General features: G+C 32.7%; 1 protein-coding gene across 1 annotated transcript in view; it reads left to right on the forward strand.

The window, feature by feature from the left end:
* Positions 1–25,575, forward strand: part of LOC144342142 (uncharacterized) — a 30,354-nt gene extending 4,779 nt beyond the window's left edge. Inside the window, exons 2-24 of the mRNA XM_085507482.1 lie at positions 1,293–1,416; positions 1,935–2,204; positions 2,400–2,471; positions 4,386–4,430; positions 5,379–5,654; positions 5,860–5,946; positions 7,370–7,429; positions 14,663–14,743; positions 15,213–15,257; positions 15,500–15,598; positions 16,676–16,774; positions 17,528–17,791; positions 17,993–18,052; positions 18,758–18,856; positions 19,883–19,963; positions 20,916–20,999; positions 21,114–21,197; positions 21,997–22,074; positions 22,184–22,264; positions 23,123–23,206; positions 23,685–23,994; positions 24,322–24,387; positions 25,122–25,575. Of these exons, the coding sequence (XP_085363608.1) occupies positions 1,293–1,416; positions 1,935–2,204; positions 2,400–2,471; positions 4,386–4,430; positions 5,379–5,654; positions 5,860–5,946; positions 7,370–7,429; positions 14,663–14,743; positions 15,213–15,257; positions 15,500–15,598; positions 16,676–16,774; positions 17,528–17,791; positions 17,993–18,052; positions 18,758–18,856; positions 19,883–19,963; positions 20,916–20,999; positions 21,114–21,197; positions 21,997–22,074; positions 22,184–22,264; positions 23,123–23,206; positions 23,685–23,994; positions 24,322–24,387; positions 25,122–25,146 (2,574 nt within the window). The 3' untranslated portion in view covers positions 25,147–25,575. The remainder of the gene's footprint in view (positions 1–1,292; positions 1,417–1,934; positions 2,205–2,399; positions 2,472–4,385; positions 4,431–5,378; positions 5,655–5,859; positions 5,947–7,369; positions 7,430–14,662; positions 14,744–15,212; positions 15,258–15,499; positions 15,599–16,675; positions 16,775–17,527; positions 17,792–17,992; positions 18,053–18,757; positions 18,857–19,882; positions 19,964–20,915; positions 21,000–21,113; positions 21,198–21,996; positions 22,075–22,183; positions 22,265–23,122; positions 23,207–23,684; positions 23,995–24,321; positions 24,388–25,121) is intronic.
* Positions 25,576–26,697: the final 1,122 nt, after the last annotated feature.

Below are 26,697 nucleotides of genomic sequence, written 5' to 3' on the forward strand. Positions count from 1 at the left end.
GTGGTGCCCATCATCCTGCAAACAAAATACATTGCAGTTTTTCACAAGAATCATTTACTTGACCACCCTAGTTTATATTGACAGTAGAGTTAAACGCCACTGACACTTTCGATTTCAGATTATTTGCAGATTATTTAAACTGCTCGAACATTGCCAACCTAGCCTTGGTTAACAAAGATTATGTTGCAGTGCAGTGAATGCACCAAGTAAAGTTGTTAAACTAAGCAACGTCTTGTCATTCATGATAACAAAGAGACGTGCGATGTTATCCTTGGTTTAAATTGCCAACATTGAAAAAATCCTTATTGTCCCGGTATGCATTCACGCCTATACAACATTTCTGGAACTAATTTTCGTACTTCAAGAGAAACCACTCCGCCATATCTCATTTTTGATTACAAGGTTTGCTAGGCACCATTATTCATTTAACTTGTACAACAATATACACTAGCTTTGTGTTCTTCAAACGAGTCTTTTTACTTTTACTCTAATATCAAATAATATTACACTAATATAGTAGTAGAAGTATTGTTTATTAAAGTGACTGTGACAATTATATAGGAAAATATTCAATAAATACATAGCTTGAAAATAAAAATCTGTCACCCAGCCCAATGGGCTTACAAGTCACTGGAGTCATGTATATGTACTCACATATAGAGGGTGTATGTCAAATAAAGATATTGTATGTATTATTGCTTGTAAATAAACAACTATCAAACAAGATGTTCTACTGATGATGAACGTTCACATTCCTTCAATGGTCAAGAATTCTAAACACTAAGCACTTGAACAACGATCATATATTTATTTATTTACATTTTTCAGCCCTCATAGTTGCCTATAACGCAATTTTATCTTCAACTTTAGTGATGACTGTCGTAGAAATGTATATTTTTGTCGTCACTGTGTTTTCTCCCATCTACAGTATACTTTTTCCACATCTATTCTTTGGCAATGAATCATATTATATCGAAATTCAATGTAGAAATTTACAGCATTTGTAGCATTTCAATTTACACATGCATGTTATTGTTTTGTTTGTTTATGTATATTTTGTTCGGACAAGGATTCAACTGAAAACGCTATTACAATTATGATCATTATCATTTATTCTATAATAAATATTATTTTAATATTATTATTTGAAATGTAGTTCCATTTATTTCTGATCTGGTGAATACAAAAATCAAATTAAAATGAACCTCATGTTTTTTTTTTATTGTTATACAAATCATTATAGAAATAAAATAAGGTATTAAGATATTGATTCATTGATTTGTTACAAACAGAAACCATGGTATAAACAAAAGGACACTGTCATTCTGGCTACTATATTTGGAGCTGCAGTATTACTTGCCGCAGCTTTGGTTGTCCTAGTAATCGTGCGTGTTGCTCGATACAAAGGTGAAATAGGTAATAAACCATTTCTATACTTCGACCCCTCTAGCGAAGAAGTGATTACTTGATGTAAAAGGATGTCAGCACCAATATGTGTTTTATCTGTATATTTTAAAAATGTTTTTTTAGCATTTTTTTGAACAAATTTACAACTAAAGGATATACATTCAAATCACTGTACTAACATCCTTCTATGTCGTTTTGACGCCATGAACGTGTTGCCGCTAGAGGGTGCAATTTATAAGATGCGTGTATTGATTCGCATGAGCAAAAAGAAGCAGTATACAAATATTCTCGAAAATTCTTCTTTCAATAAGTTATCCACTGGTATTATTATAATATAACTGCAACGGAGTTATCTTGAAAGTGAATTGTTTTGTTGATTTATTTCAAAATAGTTTTGAATAGTGTTGTGGATATCAAGACCGTTTCAACTTAAATTAAGTGTAAGATTTACGTGACTGATCACGCCATGCTGTTAGCGTCTGATAACATGTTAACTGCGGATCGTTTCAACTGAAACTAAATTTCAGATTCAGACTTACGTGAGTGCTATGAAGAGATAGATGGTAGTGATTATAGAGGATTTGTAAACATCACGGTGAGTGGCAAACAATGTGAAGTGTGGACGTCAATTATGCCACACGTGAACATGTCGATCTCAGATGACTATTCGTTCACGGGGATTGCTGATCACAATTACTGTCGAAACCCCGATGGCAAAACAACGGCATGGTGTTATACTGTTGATTCCGATGTTCGCTGGGAAGACTGTGACATTGGAGATCCTCAGGATGAATGCAGTAAGTAATAACATGCGCCACCTAAAATATATTTAAACAATTTCCGGTTCCAAATGCTTGAAATTTTAACAATTATTCATTTTTTCTATTTATACTTATGCTAGTGTAATTTATAGTAGTTTAATATTATTGAAAATTATATTATTAGATAATTGATGTTCATATATATTCTCATACAATTAATTATCTCTACAGAAAACGTCACTGTTTCTCCCAGTTTGTCAACCGGGGAAACAACCGAATATACAACAATCGATTATGTCACAGGTTTGTATATACTTCTATACTATACTTGTGCTAAAACAAAATATCGAAAAGACATTATATTTAACTGAGGAGAAATTCCATATTATCTCCGATGCGACTAATTGCTTGAAAATTACATGAAATTTAAAAAAGGTGTAAATATTGATTGTATTATAGTAGTGCGCATACGCATTTGCAGGTACTTTTTTACATTTTCTCATCCATCTGCACCAGATTCCACAAGTCTACTTTTTTATTTTATTTTTGGCTTACCTGTGACACACACTGTGAAATAGTTATGTGGATATATTTTTCGCCTGATTTGTGTATTGATTCGTATTCATTGTTTTCTTTATCATGTATTTTGAACATGGTTGAAATAAAAACAATGACGCTGCAAGACTTATAATTTTCACATTAATTCGTTCAATCACATTTGGTTGTTTCTGGTGTACGGGCGTTTCCTATCAATACCCAGTGGGCAAGCGGAATATAACACGTCAACACTTATGATGATACAATCAGAGGATGCACTATTAATAATTGTCTTCACGGTCTAATTATTTTATTTCAATACCTTTTTCTAGTTCTAGCTGATGTATTGTCATTGAACTTTATCAGAACAAAACACAATGAATCTAAATCCTTTAATCTAACAAATAGACATAATAATAATACTTTATTTTTATAATCTATCAAAATGTTACCGTGCTGGTTCTTTGAAGTGCATTCAAGACCCACGAGTCCCAGAAACAACTAAATGTCGCAGTGGTTTATATGCGCATCACATGCACCTAATCTGCAAAATCATCACATTTGATACTACAAATTATTACATCAGGGTTTCATTGCCGAAAATCTTGAACAGTTATTCAAAAAGTTACATGGCAGATACTACGATAAATAATGATCGCTTATTTCGAACATGATTGTCTAGTTAAGATGTAATACTGTTACTGTGTGATTCATTTCTTGACAGATTTATGTATTTGTATGGATCCACTAGTTATCAAACTTTTTGTTATGTGCATAACAATTGGTACATGTTGAGGGTATGGAAACGGATCAGATTATGTTAATCCATTCAAAACTGTACAATTTACTTTGTTTTCAGGCGGTCAATGACTCTCTTTCTAAATTGACGTATTGTGTTCATTACTTTTTTCAAATCTGCTTGTAGATTATGGTGTTGCTGGGTGTAATGACGTTGATTTTTGTGATTCTAGTAATTTTGACACATAATCGATTCGGTTTATTACATAGTGCTGCTAGTGTTTAAAACAAAGTACATGTATGATAATTTATCATCTAAATTATCTATGTTAGTGTTGTAAATGGATTTTGCTTGTTGAAAATTTTGAAAATTATATGACGTCGCATGAATTTGAATTTGTAAGTCTTCAAATCGAATGTGATAGTTATTCTTCATATTAACGTTTTAATACCCTATTTGTATTAAAATACTAATTGAGATTGAACATGGGTGTATTAACAGCCCACAAATTATACTTTTAATTTGTGTTTGGTAAAGGGAAATATATAAAAATCGCAGCAAAATGTCCCTATCTTTACCAACTAAACTAAAAACCTGTTGAAATGAATTATATGCTAATTTTACTATATTTTTAAAGTAGTCTAGTTTTATATAAGGCATTTAATTTGTCAATTTCTCGTTTTTCACAACATTGTAATTTGCTATGCTTGATTTGCATATTGCAAAAAATAATATACTAAGGTTAAATACTAAGATTCCAAATTTCATATAATTTTATTTTGCGTTTGTCAGTTATTTTTCATGTTAAGATGTTGTCTGTCTGAGTGAAACTATAACTTATTGCTGAATAAGAAATATATAAAACAAATTTTATTGGTGTATATATCCATCATCTATAATGTCATCCAACCAATTTTTATTTGTGTGTCTTTTTACTACAGATGGAGTAACACCATCTGTTAAACCCACATTTATGACCACAAGAGGTATGATTTATATACACTAAACGCATTGGAATTTTATACATAACAGCTGTTCCTGGTGAATTATAATTTGATAACATAATATGTGCTTCCGTTGGTAAAATTTAGTTTCTTGTAATCTGCTACATTATATATAGATGAGTGAGTGGCTCACCAAGTGGCTCACCGTTTTTTTATATAAATAGTTTAATTTGATCGCATTCGATAATAAATGGCCAGTTATATTAATAAGTCTTACTCTTCTTTATATTCCATATGCATATGACAATGCATATACATGTTGAACATATGGACTTATATAGTATGCTTAGAGGATCACATCATATCTCAGAGATTGAAAACGTTCACTCGCAAGTTGATAAATGAATTTGACCCCCAAAATTATTTTAATCTGTGACATGCATTTAAATATTATCGGAGATTTGTAATCACCTGTTAATGTTTTCTCGAACGAAAAATGCTATTAAAAATTGTTCATAAAATATATATATATATATTGTCATATTTACACAATAGGTAAGTTAATTTATGGTGATACTGAAGATTACATTTTTCAGATAATTCGATCGAAGTCGTAGCCCGATATTTTAGATCACATTTCTATTAGATGTGATTAATTGAAAGACGTTAGAAAGATTACAAGTACATTATAAAACAGTCTGTTCGTGGAATTTCACATAGTAGCCTCATCCTACAAAGCGTTATCCACATAGCCGATTAATACATCACTCATGTAACTTGTCTTATTACAGAAGAATCAATATCGACCACTGTATCTGTACTGAATGCAACATCAGGTATGGCTAACACGATTTTTGCTATAGTCCTTGCATTCCAAATATCAAGTTTCAAGAAACATATTAAATTATTCTACAGCTTCAATTGAAGTATATAATTAAAATGTCACAATAGTTATTACAAAACCACATCTCTCCCTATTGACATTTTCAGGATATTCAGAATGCTTTGAAAAATACGGTGGTAGTGACTATCGTGGAACCATTGATATGACAAAGACAGGGGATGTATGTCTACCGTGGACGACAATGTTGTTCGAGCACCAATTTACAGAAACCAACTATCCAAATGCCGGCCTTGGAAACCATAGTTACTGTCGTAACCCAAATAAAAGAATGATGCCGTGGTGTTTCATCACAACTCATCATTTTCACTCAACTGACCCTCAATGGCGTTATTGCGACGTTGGTTATCCTCAATTACAATGTGGTAACATTTTAATATACTGTTTTTGTACATGATTAAAACATACCCATAGGAGTGTGATGGTTCTGATACATCGGTATCATTGTTGATTTCTATTATTATGGTTGCCATGGATTACTAGCATCAAACTCACCAATTGACATCTGCTTTACAGTTTATCAGAACATTAATCAGCTGTACAGTTTATGTTTATTTATTTTATATTTAGGTGATTCTACTTCAACGGTTCAGCAAAAGATTCCATCAAGTGTAAAGACCACATCTACACCCATTGAAAGTACATCATCAATACCAGGTATCATTTAACATAAACTGAACGCTCTGTGAAAAGTACTGCTTTGTAGATACGATACTGCATTTTCCGGCGTTTGGCTTATGTTACATGACTGCCCAGACATTATATGTATACACTAATTGTTGCTGTTATGTTGAGATAATTGTATTTGATTATTTCTATTAATTGAGTATGTTTTTCTTGATCGAAAAAAAAATAATTTTACTTATAAGTAGGATTGATATTACTATTTCTGAAAACTACTATGCTGATTGGAACCTGGAGGATACCATATAAAACATTGATATAACATTTTATTTTTATTACATTGATTGTCTGAGAACCGATCAATATCCAATTATAGTATAAAAAAAACATCCCCATTCAGAACGGGGAAGGGAGGGACAAAAGGCAATTTGGCATATCAGTACATTCCCGAAAATGCCAACGTTACAATGTCATCCACGTTATGTGGTTGGTTTTTTTCAATACAAAAACAACCCTGCCCCCCCCCCCCCCAACAAAAAAAAGTTTGTCACAGCACATCGAAAGTGAATCATCAGAAGTACCGATGACTTACGTGGGTCGAGTAAGGCATCTATATAGATGGGATGTAGTTTAAGTTATTATCAGTTTTTAGTGCATCAGAGTAATGTACCAAGATCCGTGAATCTACTTTTACATAATGGCAGTAGAAATATTTGTTGCGTTCAGTACACTCACAGACTTCATTTACACTCAGTGACAAAAAGAAGATTCTCTGCATATGAGAGTTCTTATTTCCTCGACTCAATACCTTAACATGTATATGGTGCGCTTCTCTCTGTCCCTGGTTTTAGATATGAGCAAAATAGTGACAAAGAGAGTGCCTTTACATTTAGTCTGATTTTGTTAACTGTGGTACAAACACATTTTCAACATCGTCGCCAAATGTTTTGCACTTTGAGCTAACAATATATTTTGAGGATTCGCACTTGGCTTCCAGTCTTTAACCACGTGGGAACTTAAATTGTTGTCCATCGTGCCCCGTGAGTTCATTTTTTCCAGACGTAATTGGTCATATGAGTAGGTTTAGTCCCTGTTCATGCATTCTTTGATAGATTTGCTTATAGAACAAAAATATTTATTTTGTCCTGCATGCAAAATACAGCTTTGCAAAAAAGACGTGGCTAACTTTTGAAAGGATTAGTCCATGTCCATGTTTGCCCTCAGTGGTTACAAATGTTATTACTACTGTTATTACAAACTGTCCAACTGCCGGGATTAAGTACAATCTGGATGATATAAACATCATGTTAATGCCACATTGTTTGGGTTTATCGGGAATTGGAATATACATATTATGATCCCATCAGATTGTTCATTTTTATTTTTAAGCAATCATCGACTTACCTGCATTTAGCTGCTACTCAAATATAAGTTTGTTGTTTATCTTATACCTAAGGCACTGCAACACATCCAGTAACACAATCATTTGTCACAGCTGATGCTGTTACACCTCAAGGTGAGAGTTGTATTTATTGATAATTCTCAGTCATCTCGCGGTATTCCGCCACCCGTTATAACATTAATATTATTATTGTTCTACGTGCACTGATATACTGAGATTTGTTATGATAATATAGATGTAAAAATCATGGTATCTGCTGACTTGTTTTTATTCAGCAAAATATGGACACATTCCATATAGGCGAGCGGTAGGGACCGGGTTTGTTTTAATGCACCCCCGCTACACAGTAGCAAATCAAACACCATTTTGAAGCATATTTCATTAGCTTTCAGAAAAGGTATGTTGTGGTAATGTAACTTGGTGCAATTTTTTGGAAAAACAGGGGTATATAAACATATACTATTTCACTTTTTGTAATATTGTTTTCCAACTTGTTGTACAATGTATGCATGTTATTACTAATGATTTTCAAATATATAGCTCTCATTTGTACTTATACATACATTCATCTGGGATGACATTGGTTATACTATTCCAACAAATTATGTTGCTTTTTCACAAATTAGCGTATATTAGCATAAATTAAATATGGCTGCCAATGTATGTGGTTTTAGATGCATTACAAATTGTTTTGGGGTTACCACAATCAATGTTACAATTTTATATTGCAGTTTTTAATGGATTATGAGAATTGTTATGAGAATTTTCAGTGACTGTTTTATATATTTATAGGAACGAGAAGATAAATATTTATTATTGCTGTAGCTGTATTGTATTTTTAAAATTAGGCGAGTGACCTCTCTGCACCAGTCTGAACAAAATGAAGTGATTTGCATGAATTCGCATAGTATATTATTTAACTTTTGTTGTAATTGTATTTATTTATTTATAACATAATAATAAGCATTATTAAATTTTGTAATTGTTTACAGGTATACTCAATATAAATATTATTTTTTTTGACGTTTGAATTTCTTTGTTAATATTTTAATCATTTTTTTATTTCCGAATTCTAGTTTAAAATAACTTAATTATTATATATATATATTATTCATAAGTGAAGTAATTTTTGTTATAATCAGGAGTTATTTAATCAAAATACGATATGAATATTTAAAATGTATATTGATTTTATAAGTGATGTCACTTTTAATTGTAATTATTCAATACATTTATGTTTAACAAGTGACAACTTAAATTTAACTTTAAGGAACAGGACGATAATCATAAACACTGAACCGTGTATCTTCATCGAATGATAACACGATTATTGAATAGTCTTTCAACCGAATCGATGAGTAACTAACTGGTATTCAGTAGATCAAACTCATTGCCAAGCAAATCGCTGTACAATCATTAAATAATTCTGTTTTGATCGTATATTCAATAATTGCATTTTGTAATGACATATCGATATGCTGTTATGGTTGTATATTATATGTAAGATAGTATATTGATGCAGATGATGAGCATAATAACATATTTGATTTTATTTACCTCATAGAATTTTTTGTTACGATCTGACTGGTAGTTGTATTGAGTAAGTGGTGATACAATGTTAGCACTACTAGTATAGTAGCCACATCAGATAAACACGAAGCAGTCGTATTATTTAACATAAACATGGATTCTCAACTAAGTCCATTAAAACTAAAAGTTCCTGCAAAGCGGAAAAGGGTTTTGATTAACTATAATAAATGTATCCTCTGCCAAACTCTAACCAAGGAGAAACTCAGTGAAGCACGTGAGGCTGGGAAAAGTACTTTGTTCAGGACATCTTAAGGAAGAAATGATGATGTTCGTGAGCGTCTCAGAGGAGTGGAAGGAACAATTGCAAGTACATCAGAGATATGTTGCTCTTCTAAGTCAACCGGTGATCAACCGGAGAATACAGTGTTGTACAATAGAAGCTGTTATGCAAGCTACACGAGTAAAACTAATGTTGTCTACTGCAAAGCAGGAATGTCACGTCAGGACGCATCTCCAATTGATTCTTATAGTACGCGCAAAAAAGAAAGATAGCTGCAACAGCATCCAATAAAGATGTATATATTATTTGCCTCAAGAAGTCATACAAACAAGATAAAAGATTATACAAAGTTGCAACAAAGGACAGAGAATTCAACCCAAGACAAGCTGCAAATGCAAGGGGTGATAGGGATATGTTACTTCGCATTGGACCAGAAGATGGTCCTGATCTTGATGATGGTCAGGATATATTATATGATGAGGCATTCAAAAAGTTGACCAACGAAATAAAAGATGATCTTCTTAAACATGGTAAAGCTTTTCAACTTTCCATGTTATTAGAGATGTATAAAGCGAATTTGCCAGAAAGTGTAACAAAGGAAAGTTATCGGTCAGACAAGCTGGAAAAGAGATTGGTGAAATATTATGGAGATAAAATTACTATTCAAAAAGAATATGGTCAGGGAAAGTCTAATTTGATATTTAGCAGTTCAGTTTCTCTTTGTGGTGCCATCAGAGTTACTTCCGAATTAAAATAGAGATTAAAAGACAAAGAGCATACATATCAGCCTATATATGAGACAAATGTATACAATATTCTCCATGAAGATGTCGGAGTTATTCATCAAGTCCTTAGCAGCATAACACGTTCAAATGAATATCCTGCTTGAAGTAGGCTTACCTGCATCAGAAGAATTTGTTCTAAAATCATCAGATGATGCCTGAAAGTACCTATCTTTATCCAAATGTGCACATTTATGACATATGCTGCAGAGGAACAAATGGATAATAATAGTGATGTTTACATTCCGCCAGAAATCACACCTACAACACAAGGTGGTGCATTTATACATGAAGGAGATGACATAAATGCTGAAAAGATTGATGAAAAAAAACACTTTCCATTCTATGGCAAGGGTTATCTTCCAGCAGCAGAATGTCAACTCTACCAGCAACATTCCAAGCGTGGTGATAACAAATCACTTATTCTAACATAAGCAGGAAACTCATTAACTGAATGCAGATACCAACACATCGTCCTGTACCTCCAAGATTAGAAAACCCTTTGGAAGTGCTGAAATCATGTCCAGTAATGGTAAGTTGATTATTAACAAATTATCTGTGTAATTGTTAAATTAATATGATGGATATAGTGTATTGCCGAATTAAAAACCAACATTTCTATAATTATATTTTTTTCGATAAATTATCATATTTCAGAAAAGGGAACATTGTTGTTCATGATATTTCATGGATATTTCAGAGAATGAGGAGTATTGCCTTTATATTCTGATGTACCAATGACCCAGGAAATCCCATTCTGGACTGGATACAATACGCAGCTATCGGAGACCAGTGATACCTACACAGCAGTGGCCTATGCACCAATAATAGATGCCAAGCCAGCAGATATGTCTAAAGTGTTTACAACCATGGTCAAATGCAAAGAAATGACTAACCACGTGGGAATAGTAGTAACAATTCAAACCATAGATCAGCAACTCTTTGCCATTGCTCAACATATTAAATGGGCAGAATCTCGTCTTTTCCATCATACAGTACTACGACTTGGTGGTTTTCACACAACATGTACTTCATGGCAACACTAGGTAAGCTTCGGCCTGGGCAATCTACTCACAGATTCTGGGGTGTATGCAGCAGGCACAATCACGCAGATGCTTGAGGGAAAACAGAATAGTCGTGCTGTTCGTGGAATCACTTTAGCATTTGAGGCTTTAATGGCACACTATATTCAGGGTTTTGTCAAGTGGTGTCCAACTGTGCTTCCAACTGTAATATGTGAAAAACTAGAAACTGTACAATTTGAAGTTTTTACTGGCATGTGATGTGAAGAATCTGTCACTGGCTTGGCGAATGTATCAAAACATGTGCTTCCAAATTTGAAAAGGTATGAAGAATGGGGCTCTACACAATCTCCTACCTTCAAGTTCTGGGTAATGTTTCTGTATGCAGTATCAACATTGTTGATGAACATACGAGCTGAAAGAGAATGTGATTGGTCCATGCACCTACAAGTGGATCACATGCTGCCATATTTATTTGCTTGTGACAGAGATAACTATTCGAGATGGACACCGATTTACCTACTGAGCTTGATAGAAATACCTGATAACATCAAGACCTCATTTGAAAATGGATAGTTTTCAGTGCGACAAACAGCATGTAGATTCAATAGCATCTGGTCAGACCTGGGCACAGCGAAAGCTATAATCCGTGATGCTAAAGGAAACAGTGGAAAAATTGAACACACCAGAAAGAAGCCTGCTTTGGTTCGCTGGACCCTGACTCGTCACTTGCTAAGTGATTACTTATCTTATCTGACAGCATGACAAGCTCATTTGAGGTAGATAATTATCCTGAAAATGTCCTCATCAATATAGCCACAGGACTGCATGCAAGTGTTGATGTACAAGCATAATTACTAAATGCCACTGACAAAGGAGAAGAGAAATGTGCAACATTTATCCAATCATCACTCTCATCAACATCCAAGAAAACAATATATGATGCCATCCCGAGGTCTTGCCTTCTCACATGCTCTGATATGACCAAAATGATAAAGATCGCCTGCTAAGGAAAACAATATATATGTGAAAATAAATTCCGTAGAGCTCTGTTCTTAGCAAAGACACGGGAGCTAACCATGGACTTTCTCCTACAATACCCAATAACAGAAATACCAACTTCACTATTCCATGAAGATGGTCAGATGCGCCAAACAAGAAAGGATGATCTGGCTCACAAGCTAGAGGATAAGGTGAAGAGTGTAGTTAGCCTGCCACAACTGCCTGCTTGGAATACTGCGTATATAAGAGATGCAATGGCAATTATCCAGTCTATGAATGGTAATCAATTCAAAACATTTGACGACTTGGCCAAGGTGTACCTCCATAGAATACTACAATGTTTCTCATAAGCAAACACTGTTGTTGATATGACAACCCAGAATCAGTTAAACAAGGAGGACGTGATGAACGACAAGCATTTGGACCAGAGGGATAGCAGTATCAAGTCATCGGTGGACGAGCAGTTCCACCATGGAGAAAATGTCTAAACAGTCTGAGTAATAAAGCAGCACTTGTGCCTTCTTGTCTCAGTATGTAGTAAATATATCATCAAATCATCTTAATGAGAATCCGCAACATACCATGTATCTGGCTGGAGGTTTTACTGATGGCACTGTCACCAAATGCGTGAATGCCAAAAGCACACAAGATGCATTCCATCTTTTTCTAGTCACGAGGAAGCAGACACTAGGATGCTGTTGCATGCTATGCATGCTGATTCAGTTTTCCAAAGACACAAAGTAATGGGAAATATTGTAGTGCAGGCATCTGATACCGATGTAATGGTTCTATTGGTACATTATTTCATTCAGATGAAGAGCACCTCACAAGTTTGGAGGCAACTGGGTCGCACCACTACTATATCTGACAAACGCCGCTATCTTCTTACCCATGATGTTTCAACAGCAATTGGTGACACATTTTGCAAGATTCTCCCAGCTGGTCACTGTTTAACTGGATGTGATTCAGTATCTCCTTTTTTGAAGGAATTGGGAAGAAGAAGGTCGTTAAATTGATTGAAGACAAAGGATCTGATTGCTATTCCGATTTAGATCTTATTGGTAAAGATAGTAATAATGCAGGTTATGCAGCTGCAGAGTAGTTGGTGATGCATTTGTATGATACAAAATCCCGTCAGGATCAAACAAACCATAGTAAAATGAGAGTAAAGCTGGCCCAAAGGAAAGAAAAGTCACTCAACAAACTACCACCAAGCAAACCTGGCTTTGAGCAGCATGTTTTACGGGTATCATGGCAAACCAGAGTGTGGGTGTCATCACATATTGCCAAACCAGATGTTGTATCTCCTGTTGGACTTGGATGGCAGACGAATGAAGAAACTAGATGCATTTTACCCATATTTTTTATGGGCCCATCTGCAGCAGAGATTATATATGATCTGCTCTACTTGTGTTCCAGGACGAGAGCACATGTGTAGAAGAGTGTACCTGTACACAAAGTGGTCTAGCCTGTACAGAACTGTGTCCATGCAATGCTAGTGATAGATGTGGAAATGTGATAGCTGACGATGGTGACTCAGATGATGTCATTACAGATGCTTGAGACAATTGTATATATAATCTTATCATATTGAAACGATCATGATATGATTGATCTCAACGGTTTTCATGTATAGTTGTCATTATATATTTCTAGTCTGTGGTTTGGGGAAACACAAGTTGGGGTTAAATATGGGGGAGTGAAATCCAAGGAGACATATCAGGAGATCCTTTATTTATGACACACGTAGTATAGTACAGTATATGTTGTTTCCCTGTATTGAATGATCGCATTAGTTATAATTTTGATTGCAAGGTCAGTATGAGACATGTAACACTGTTTATCTTAGGCTATAATTTGTTTTATAAACTCATTTGTTACTTTGTTTCACGAAAAACACAGATTTACAAATGAGTTTAATTTTAAAATGCGTGATATAAGTGGTGCAGCTCTGAACTTCTCAATTATTTTCCGACAATTGTGATGAGATTGTACTTTACTAACAAAAGCTATACAACCATTTTTGTATTTAACAATCAGTATTGAGTTTTGCTTGTATAACTGTATATTGTCCACACACCTTTTTTCTACTTTTGTAAAATTGCACTTGTCATTATTGTATGCATATAATAATGATATATCATGTATTATAATTTAAATATTATTGATATTCCTTAATGTTTATTTCTGTTGTTGACATTATTTATGAACCGATGTTGATGAAACTACTCAAGTGTATTGTTACTTTGTAAATGAGAACCGTTACAGCCTATATCAGCCGTATTTAATTTATGCAAATATATGCAAATTGATATTTAATTGTCACTGTAGTTGTCACTTTATTCACTATAATAGATTATTTCAAAAAATCTAATGTTTGTTTCAAATAAATCACATCAAACCAGACGATTTACAGCATTTTACGACTAGAAAGGAGATTTTTACCAACATCATTTAACTAAAAATGTGAAGTGACAGGGGGTTAGTTAGCCCGTTTTTCTGGAAAACGGCACCATATTTCAAAACCACATAACATTTCTGAAAGCTGATAAAATTTGCTTTAAAATGATATATGTTGTGTGAGTGTGTATGAGGGGTGTATTCAACTTAAAAAAATAATGCCTTATTTTGGTATCCACCGCTCGCCTAATATACATGACGACAGTCCATTTGTCAACAACACTGAACAATTTAAACATGCTTAATTCGATACTCGCGTCGTCCCTTTCAGGACAATCGACAATTGGAGTAGCAACATACCAAACAACAGAAACACCAATGAAAACTGTATCTACTTTTGATACAACTGAAGGTGAGTGTTGTTATGAATCGCATTTGTTAAAACAAAACTTATATGGGAAACATTGTGTTACGGCATGTATAGGGTAGTTTTGTTGATTGGTATTGTTGATTTTATCAAATACCAACAACTGTTGTCATTCAAATAACTTTTTTTTGTGATCCTCCAATATGTATTAACGGTTTGTGAATTGCTTTTGATATTTCGCCAGTACATCAATTCATAAACTGTTAAAGTTTACTAACATGGCACTCTCTCTCTTAGTATAGTTATATCAATGAATATATATTATGTTCAACCCGCATATTATCAAGGAATTGCAATATCCATATCATGATCGTATCAAATTGTTCAGTTCTATTTCCTGCAATCACCTTCTTAGTTGCATTTAAAAAATGTAGTACGGTATTATATGTGTGACAACTCATAAGTGCTACTGAAATACTAGGGTAGTTTTTTTTTTTTATTTTTTATACTTAAGGAACAGCAACACATTCAGTAACAAAATCATTCGTCACTGCTGCTGGTGAGTGCTGTAATTATTGATAATTCGCAATCATCACGCGGTATTCCGCGACACTTTGGGCCATTCATGCTATTACTTTTCTACATGCACTGAGATACTGCATTTGTTTATGTTCATATACATTTGAAATTCACAGCAACCACTGACTTGTTTTCATTTAGCACATTCCGAAAACATACATGATGGTAGTCCATTTGTGAACAACACTGTCAAATAATATTTTAAAATGTTTAATTCCTTAGGCACATCGTCCCTGCAACAACAATCGACAATTGGAGTGGCAACATACCAAGCAACAGAATCACCAATTACAACTCTTTCTACTTTTGATATAACTCAGGGTGTGTGTTGTTATGAATCGCATTTGTAAAAACAAAACTTACATGAGAAACATTGTATTACAGTATGTATAGGGTAGTTAATATCGATTGATATTGTTGTTTTTATCAAATACCAACAACTGTTGTTATGCCAGTCATTTTTTGCCAATCAATTAGTTTTCTTTAACATTACGCCAGAATTTCAATAAAATCACAAAAGTTTAATAGATTACCAACATGGCACCCTGTATTCGTAGTTAGAATCAGTATGAAACTTACAACTGGTTATACCAATCAATAAATATGTTCAACTCACATATTTTCTGCACATATATCTGCATTGCCTTATAAACCAATGTGTATTATCTAATCAAAATATCTTTTTTAATATATTCAAACTTGTTTACATATACGTGTAGCATATCGTTCTTATCATAACCATAGGTAATGGTTGTGGTACCGCACCCAGAAACAGTCACATTTGTAACTGCTTGTTTTCGAACCTCAAATACTATCACATTTTTTTTCTCATCTTCATTATTGACTATCCATCGTCGATTTAAACATTATATGTGCTTATATGTAAATTTCAAATAAATGTGACCAAAAGATCGTGCTAGTGTCAGGTCAGAATTTTTTCACTAATACGATTAACTTGTACCATAGTTAAGGGATTAAAACTATTGACTCAGATATGTGAAATATATATCGAATGACACTTTACGTGTGTGTAAATATTATAGACATGATCAAACTATAATATACAAACACCAATTTTTTTTTCATGGTCGTGGACTTTTTTCTATTTGTTTATGTGTATTTTAAATCCCGTATGTATTGGTAATTACCAGTCGGTATTCCGTCTCTTTTCCGATGACGATTTGTGTGATAATCAGCGAATGACCTTTTGAATTTCATACAAACAAAATCTTATATATGAGATAATAATACAAAATTGCAGTATAATATGGTCTTGCTCTTATACTCTGTGAATTTGTATTTGTTAGAAATCAGTACTGTACTGAACAAATACAAAATACGTGACCCAAGTCTTTCTCTCAACAACACTTAAATATAATATTTTGCTTAATTGATTAGGTACATTGTCTATGCCACGACACTCAACAATTGGAGCTACAACTTCTCAAGTAACAGAAACACCAGTTACAACTTTACCTACTGTTGGTATAAATCAAGGTGCGTTTTGTAGTGAATTACATTAATTTTGTTAACAGTTAATTACATAATACATAATTTTACAGCATACGTGGAAGTTACGGTCGACTTCTCGATTGTTATTAATACTCGCACCTTTTTAAAAATAGTCAAAATAGTTCACGAACACAGACTTGTCATGACTAAATATTTAAGGTACCCTAAGTTATTGCATATGATCTAAGATTTTTTTAAACTTATTTGAAATATTTCACTCCTTTTATGCCACACATACTCATTATTTTAAATGTACTTGCCAAGTTGGTTATAGATGAAAATGTTTAACTGCACATTATTTTTATATCATTTATTTGTAGTTGATAAGTCACTAAAATAAGTCTACTCGGTGATGTGCAGCAATTGTTTTTTAAATAATATGGAATGGCATCAAATAAATTGTTGTATCTGCAAATAAATGTAATCCATACTGCACAGATCCACACGGCAAAATGATGTTATAATTGTTTTTAACTAACTCGGAATACACCCAAAATCGTCGTTGCAATTGTATTTATTTATTTATTTATTTATTTATTTATTTATTTATTTATTTATTTATTTATTTATTTATTTATTTATTTATTTATTTATTTATTTATTTATTTATTTAATTCGTTTGTGTGTTTGTCTTGTAAGTTTGCGTGTATATTAATTTAACTATTCACGATAAAGTGAAAACTATCATGCTACATTATAGTTTCATTTGAATTAAACATAATCAAAATGTTATTCTAGAGGAATTTACAGAATGTTATGAAGATCCGAAAGGCCGTGACTATCGTGGAATGATCAACATTTCAGAAAATGGTTATGACTGCCTTTATTGGAATGAGCTTGATGACCGTTACTGGGTAACCCCGGAAAAATTCCCAGATACTGGTCTCGGTGATCATAATTACTGCAGGAACCCAGATAACGACCTCACTCCATGGTGTTATGTTGATAACAGTTCTATTGGATGGGATTTCTGTGATGTGTCAAACCCCCTCGAAGATTGCAGTATGTATCATCGTATATCATATCATCGTATACTCATGCATCTTTACGTCATCATTCCACTGTTAAATATGACTATTGTGTCAGTGCGTTAATAAATCAAATAGTAACACACACTGTATGTACATTATTAGAATAGGGTGGCCTACTGCTCACCGACATTTATATGTAAGTTATATAATTCAGACAATTTATCGTTATCAGGTGTGACCACAGTTGCTCCAAGTGTAATTACACCAATTTCGGCTACTACGATTGTTTCAGGTATGGTTTTCAATTATCTGAAATTATTTATTTTGTTATAATGAAATAGAAAGCTCAGTGGAATTCATCCAGACGCATAGAAACCAAAGCTCGAGAAGGTGTCACATTTGAATGATCTCTTCTGACTACTATCGCCCCAGGCACTGCACCTTTTGGCAAGGAGTTGCATCGTTTTATATTATTTTATAAAAGGTGAAATAGTATCAATACATTAAAATTGAAAAAAAACCACTATACTATTATTATTTACAAACTTGGTTATGTTCACTATCAAGCCCTTCATTATATAAGTCGTGTCTATGTTGTGTACAAATAACAATTATCAATCCAAATTTCACAGAGTTATCGTATGTTCAATGTCTTTGGGTGAAAGATGTATTTTCATTTTCACAATAAGGACTATAGAGAAACAGTAGATATTTATTATGTTCGATAATATGTAAATCGTGTATCAATGCACAAAAGGTAGACAGATAATCATTGTCATAAAAATGTGCACAAGTTTTTTTTGTGTGATATTACAACAAGCGAGTAGTTGCACATTTGTATGTCACAGTCATAGCAAACATGTATTTAAGTTGAAATTTGTTCTCTTTAACGCGCAAGACCTGTCAAGATTTTAAGGTCAAAGCGGACTGTCACGGGTTTTCTTGTGACATTAATAATTGAATAACTATAATACTTCAAATTTGCTTAATTCGTTAGGCACATTGTCCGTTCCACGACAATCAACAATTGGAGCGTCATCTTACCAAGTAACAGAAACATCAGTTACAACGTCACCTGCTGTTGATACAAATCAGGGTGAGTATGGTTATGAATGGCATTTGTTAAACAGATACATGTAATACATTATGTTACACATGAAAGTTATTGTCGATTCTTGTCTGTGTTCACATCCAAACGACTGTTTAAGTTCATGGATTACCTTGAATATTTCGCCAATATACAATTCAATATAATGTATTCACATTTTTTTGGTCGTTCAAGTTATTTTACAACATGACACATTGTTTATGGTAGAGTCAATATAAAACTTGTCAGTCAACAGTCAAGTCTCAATAATTTCACTAGTATGATGAGCTCATTCTATGATAATGTGATTCAATTACGTAAAATATGTTTTAGAATGATTCATTTTGTGATGAATGTTACGGTTATTTAGCATGTACGCGCGTGTAAAAACCAAAGGCATGATCACATTAAAAACTTTTTTTTATGGTCGTGGACGTTTTTATATTTGTTTATGTGCATTGTTTTAATGTACTGGCCAAGTTATGGATTTATTTTGAGTTGATAAATCGCTAAAGTTGTGAATGCACTTTATCGCTACTACAAATAATAATTCTCCTAGGTCTTAGTAGAAGGCACATAATGCTAAGTATTGGAGTGGTTAGACGAATATGTTGCTGTTAATTCATTGGAAGGCGCGCACTTCAGCCTTTTACTAATACATCGCGTGCCCAGTTGACGGAATTTAATATACATTATAAAAAAAATATTGTAATTACAATACGCAATTATAATGCAAACAGAAAAAGTATTGCCTGTCGATGGTAAAGAGCAAACTACAATAAGGAACGTAGGATTCAATATACGTGGTTAAATGTATTTCATACAAATATATTTGATCATTTTGTGACACGTACTTGATTAAAAGTTTTTTTACTTCGCATGTAAACAAAAAAAAACAAATACATTATTTTAATTGGAGTATTGATAATTGCTCGAATAATAATTTAAAAAAAACAGCCTAAATGTGTTATTGTTCGAAAATTGTTATATATATTTAAATTGTACATATTAAATAAGTTATGCTGCTGATTTCAGATATAAGCACCGGAGATGTTTTCACAGAATATGCTACGACGGAAGCAATTGAAAAAACGCTTAGACCTTCGTTTGAGCCAGGTGAGTTTTACTTTGACTATAAATCGAACAATTTAAGTTTTTCGCAATTGGATAGGTATTTTTATTTCACAAATATATAAATAGAGATATAATTTCACTATAAATAGAAACATGTGTATATTAGTTTATGCATGGTTTAACATTATTAGGTTTTAATTAAAGTGCGATTTTTTGAAACATGAAATCTGGACAATATATATGCAATCAGAATCATAAACTATTATGTCCCCCCCTAAGATAGAACACACCGAAAAGTAGATTAACACAATTTGCAAACCAGAAAAACATACATACAAATGTGACCACACATACAACAGGTATCATAAACACTATTTATTCAACCGGTCTAATCAATGCAAATGATATTGCATCTTTTACTGGATACTACCTGTGATTGTAATAAGACACTTGCATACAATTTAAAAAAAATGTCGGAAGATGTACATGTTGTTGCTTGTGGGGTTCTACTCAAAAGACGTGTTCTAAAATGTGAAATATGTTTACACTGTTATAAGAGTAGAATTCAATGACATACATGCAATACGTACATTTTCTATATTTAAACATTTTCTCATTAATATATTTCAGTATTTATGGAACACGTTTTATACAGTTAATTAATTGAAAGCTGTTTAGTAACCCCCAGAGGACTAAAAAAGCGTTTGTGTTGGTGATGTACACAACGTGTCAAAACGATTATCTCCTGTTGCAGATGAAGTTTGTTTGAATTTCACTAAAATTACTTCCTATTACAAACTGTTTAAAGGTGTACTATGGCACTCTTGTAAATTATTATAATATTTACTATATTTAGAGTTAACTTCCATATCTGAAACAACAAAAGTCGTTATACCTTGATAATATGTATACTATTTCGAAAACAACCTACTGATCGTTGCATTAGGTGTACTATGCCACTTCTTTAAAATATTGTAATGTTTTTAATCTTTAGAGTTAACTTCCACATCTGAAACAACACAAGCTGCGACCACAGACTTAAAAACCTCAAATGAATATGTAACCATAATGGAAAAAGGTAAACTAGTATATTGTAAAGACTGTATAGTTTGGCCTTGCATTGAAAATTGCATTGAATCTAGACAGTTTTACAATTGTCAAACATATTGAGCTAATACTCTTTTATTTTTAGATATAACTTCGGCAGCTGAAACTACATCATATGGTACAACAGACTCAGAAATAACAACTAAATATATGACCACATACACAACAGGTAAACCGGCCTACTCTTCTCTTGGTTCGTTATTGTATTTTAAATGTTGTTTTTCTAGATATTTTGCACCGCGTTTCAAAAATATTGCAAAATCATTTGAGGAACACATACTACTAAAGAATCCGAGATACCATGTGATATGCTCTGAGTAACTCAATATCAGTTTGTCGACGTTTCGTATATTTTATTTAAAAATGTGCACAAAAGGTTTATAATAGTAAACTCATAAACTACCATGTTCTCGCTCACACCGCAAAGTAGCTTAACATAATTTACCAACCAGAAAAACATATATGCAATTGTGACCACACACACAGCAGGTAACTTATGTACTATTAATTCAACTGCTCAATGAAAACAATATTGCAAATGTTTACTGGTTACTGCATGGCGTACTATTGTGATAAAAACACTTGCATGCTAGTTTTTTAAAAAAAAAATGTCGGAAGATGTACATTCATATTGTGGTGCGTATGGTTGTACAGAAAATACGTGTTCCAAAGTATAAAACATATATTTTATGTCATACATACAATATCATTACTGGTAAATATTTACTAGATTTAAATATTTTCTCATTAATATAATTCAGTATTTATGAAAAGCGTTTGTTTTATACAGTTAAATAATTTCTAAAAATACAGAACTAAAAAAATATTGTGTTGGTGATGTACAAAACGCATATCTTGTGTTGCAGATGAAGTTTGTTTGAATTTCACTAAAATTGCTTCCTATTACAAACTGTTTAAAGGTGTACCATGGCACTTATGTAAAATATTATAATATTTACTATATTTAGAGTTAACGTCCATATCTGAAACAACAAAAGCTGGGACCACATACTCCAGAAATGAATTTGCAACCACAATCGAAAAAGGTAAACTAGTTTATTGTTTATTGTATTTCATCTTGCATTGTAAATTGAATTAAATCTAGACAGTTTTATACCTGTCAACAATATTGAGATAATACCTTTTTATTTTCAGATTTAACTTCGACAGATGAAATTACATCATATACAACAGACTCAGACCATACAACTAAACATATGACCTCATACAAAACAGGTGAAGTGGGCTACTATATTCTTGGTTCGGTATTGTATTTTAAATGTTGTTTTCTAGACATTTTGAACCACGTGTCGAAAATATTGGGAAATCATTTGTGGAACACATATAGTCTTGCAACTATTGTTTCGACAATATAATTCGTGCATTTGCATAAAAGTTGAATAATTAATTTTGCCATTCAAGATATTTTAAATGATGACTCTAAAACACAATGTTTGTCTAAATTAAAATTTTACTTTGTTGCCACGATAATAATTTCGTTATTGCAATATAAGTATGACGAAGAAGCAGTTAACCACGTGAATTAAATGTTGTTGTACTGTATTATTAGAATATAGTTAGCAGATTCTCACTACAGACTATATTACCTAGAATATTCTGTCTACCATAACAACAGTGTTAAATAATGCGATATTTTCTATTCTAAGAGTTAAGCAGATGACTACATCACATTTCATCACATAATTCGAAACTGCAACTTAATATGTATTTATATACAACAGAGAAGGTGTCATATTGATACTTTTTAGGATATGCAAACATATGCGCAATCATCGTTGTTATATAATACTATTATGGGCTGTTATCATTAGAGAAGATTAATATAATACATATATTATCATATCTGATACGCATAATAGCAAAGCAAGACCGTTTCATCAAGCGAACATATTTTTAAATAATACAACACCATATGTTAGTATATTATATATCTATATTACACATATTATAAAAACACAAGATATCCTAATTTTTACGTTTTTTGGCATTGTAATATATTCGTTATGGCGGTAAGCATTACGAACAAAGAGTAAACTAGGATGAGTTGATTTTTTGTTTAAACTTTATTTTCAGAACAAAGCTCGGAGATTGGCACTACAGACTATTTTACCACAGAATCCAAAATAACAACAGCTAGCACTGCTTCACCTGGACCAGGTAAATATACAAATACTCTTGTCAGTGCTTAGATAAATTAAACCTGCAATAGTACCGTGATATAACACCCTTTAAAAGTGTAAATATTTGAAAGCGAACTTTCTTGTATACCATTTTTATATACTATATGTCTGTGGCATACCCACTCAGAATGGGGGTCAACCACTGTCCATATTCAGCCTAAAGTAAGATTTGAACTAATTCGTACCAGTGTGTTTTGATGATCAACAATGATAATAATATGATGATAATATAGCGCTTTAGAGATTGTCAACACTGGACAAAAATTAACTTATAATACTTGGGTGGCATATCAGTGATATAATTGGCAAAGAAAAAATGGATTGTCCTCACGACAATTTATTTGTTCACCATCACCACCATATCCCGTCGTGTAATGTAATTGTGGATGAATCGCTATGTAACCGAACCTTTAACTTCAGTGTATTGTAATACGATGCTTTTTATTCTGCCTCAGATCACCCTTATATCGATCATGGCTGTAGTCGTTATCATGTGTACACTAATAAGCTAAATTGGTTTGATTCAAAAATCCAATGCGAAAGAAATGATGGTGCGCTTGCCTCATTGTACTTAGAAGAAATATTCATAGCTGTTCGTTCATATATTATCAATGGTAACTTCAATCGTGGTGTAAAGGGGTATTGGATCGGGCTTACTGATAATAATAGTGACGGTTTATTCGAATGGCTGAATGACGAACCGCTTGGATGGACGAGTTGGTCATCAAGGAATCCAAACAATAGAGGAAACTGCGTACAGTTACGGTGAGTTTTGTTTATTATCAATCAGTTGTGGTCGCAATAGCTATTAAATTAACTTCCCCAAAAATTGTTTTTATTGTTGCAACTGAATGTAATCTCAGAAATGTATATGTCTTGTCTCGATCCTTGAATTAATAGATAATCATATAATTTCTTCTGTTGTGCGAATCTCATGCGCATTTAATTTATAAATTTTGAATTTTCAAAACATGTCTTACTTATCACCTTATAGAGAGACCAAACGCCAATAACACTCGATACGACCCCCCCCCCAAAAAAAAAAACATTAAATGACACACACTTTTCAAAGCATTTTAAATTTTTCGACAGGAAACGTAAACATTATGATTGGGACGACTTTAAATGTAATGCTGAAAGAGGATACATATGCCAAACGTAAGTTTAAACTTCCCAAATCAATGATTATTAAAGTAAGCAAAGGCATTACGATTTATGTACGCGTGTCAAAAAATGGGTCTATTATTATTTTTATCAATCCTCGAAGTATGTCATTATAAAATACTAGTACCCAAAAGTAATAGTCAATTTCCAGGTTATTTGCAAAAATCCAAGTTTAATTTTTGTCCGGCGTAAGCAGAAGATGTCCCCAGGCACCATGTTTATCAATATTCTTAACATTTAGCAGATCTGTAACAATCCCCACTAAATGTTCATATTAAAATACTTTGTATATTATTAATTCGTAATAAATTTAATTTCAAGGTTCGAATGCGTGATTTTATGCCGCAGTCCTGGCGCGTTTAAACCCTTGGAATATTTTACTATAATAGGATGTGTCTACATCGCGCGTTAAAATTTGCATATAACATTAGCGCGTAACAAAGATTGTGATAAAGAAAAGAGTGGTATAAAAAAAGATCAGTGATTACTTGAAATCGATTCCAGGAAGGCGGGGGGGGGGGGGTAAAAGAAAAGTTATATAACATTTTATTATTTAATAATTTATTAAAATACATAAGTATTACGTACTAGCAGTGGCCTAAAACGCCAGGGTAGATTTGTCGAAGAAAAGATCAATGGTTTGCCCCGGGTAACAGTAGCGATCGTACAAACGAAACATGTCGACAGACTTAATACGTATGAACTTTCTTTTCTGTCTATTATTACAGTGACTTGTCCAACTGCGCCGAATAGATATGAAGAAATTTACAAATAATAGAACCAGTATTTGTAGTTTTGATGTATCACACGTGATTTTAGCAAGTCAACCAAACCAACATATTAATTGAATGATGAAGCTTATTACAAATTACAGGGCGTTATGCAATATAGATATAGTAGAGATATAATACACTAAAACAGGATAAATATTATTATTTGCTGCATATGTAACCTTTATTAGTTCACCTATTTCAGTATGTAGGATTGCTTCTTTTTAATATTGTTATCAACAATACCATTGATATTCTGTTGATTCATGGCGTATAAGGATTCAGTTTATGTAAAATATTTATCTATGCTAGCATAGGTACGATCGCCGAACTTATTTACGTTCTTTCTGTGCATGCGCAATAAACAGTTTGGAAAAAAACATGTCGTTGGCACCGAAGATAGTATAATAAAGTTGTTCTCTGCCTTTTTATTCAAATATACATGTTTTCCTATTAATCAAACAACTTATGTTAATATAGTCACATCCGTTTGAAAGGCTTTGTTGATCAGTGAGTGACTTTGTATGCTGTTTGGCAAAAATGCAAAAAGTATACATCATAACTACATTCATTTTGAACATACATATTGCAATAATTGATGTAAAATGCATATTGGTTAAACAGTGTTATTAAACGGCTATGTTTATTCAATTTAATAATCGGTGTATGCATGTTCATTCTCTCGCGCAACATAGAGAGATTGGATTGAATTTCTTGAACTAGGGTTGGCCATTTATTTTCATCTCTGATTTCCAATCTAAGTATATACATTACTAGATTAAGAATATTACAGTATGCAGGACAAGAGTAAATGTCATCGTTCAATTCAATACGATGTATTTCATCTAGTTTTTAATAATCTTTCAAACAGAATAAATGCACTAGCAGAAATATTATTCACGGTTTCGATTGTTCGCATGTACTACAGTAATATAAAAAAAACGATTTTCCACTTATACATGTTTCAGTTCGAAGATAAATAAATAGCATTACTAAATTCTACTTTCACAATCTATTTTATTAGTTTATTTATCTGAAATACACACTACAGTACAGGTGCCATCAATAGTGGTGTTTACTTACCAATTTTATAATACATTACAACATAGGCATACAAGATATCTCATAAGTGACTAGAAATTATTATTAAACTTATTATTAACTTATTATAAATAGAAATTGTTGGTCGAGGATATCGTAATATATTTTTTATTACGCATATTCGTTTGACAGCTTGTAAAGTTTAAAAACTAATACAGTGATCGTGATTATCGAACGCTTATTCATAGACGTAAATCATAAACAACGATTAAGTAATATATTGTTTCCAAGAACAAAAGTTATTGTTGAACCACCACTATATTTATGGTTCTACGTGGAAATATTTAGAGTAAATTGCCACTTTTCTGCGTTGTCAAATTATGAAATGACGTCTCAAATATATTCGATTTTATACAACACATCTTATATCTGAAAAAAAACAGATACATTCAAAACAATATCAATAAGAATCATTTTAAAAAAATAGTGTGTG

This window comes from Saccoglossus kowalevskii, chromosome 14 (genome assembly GCF_978046115.1).
Source record: "Saccoglossus kowalevskii chromosome 14, keSacKowa6.1, whole genome shotgun sequence".
NCBI lineage: Eukaryota > Metazoa > Hemichordata > Enteropneusta > Harrimaniidae > Saccoglossus > Saccoglossus kowalevskii.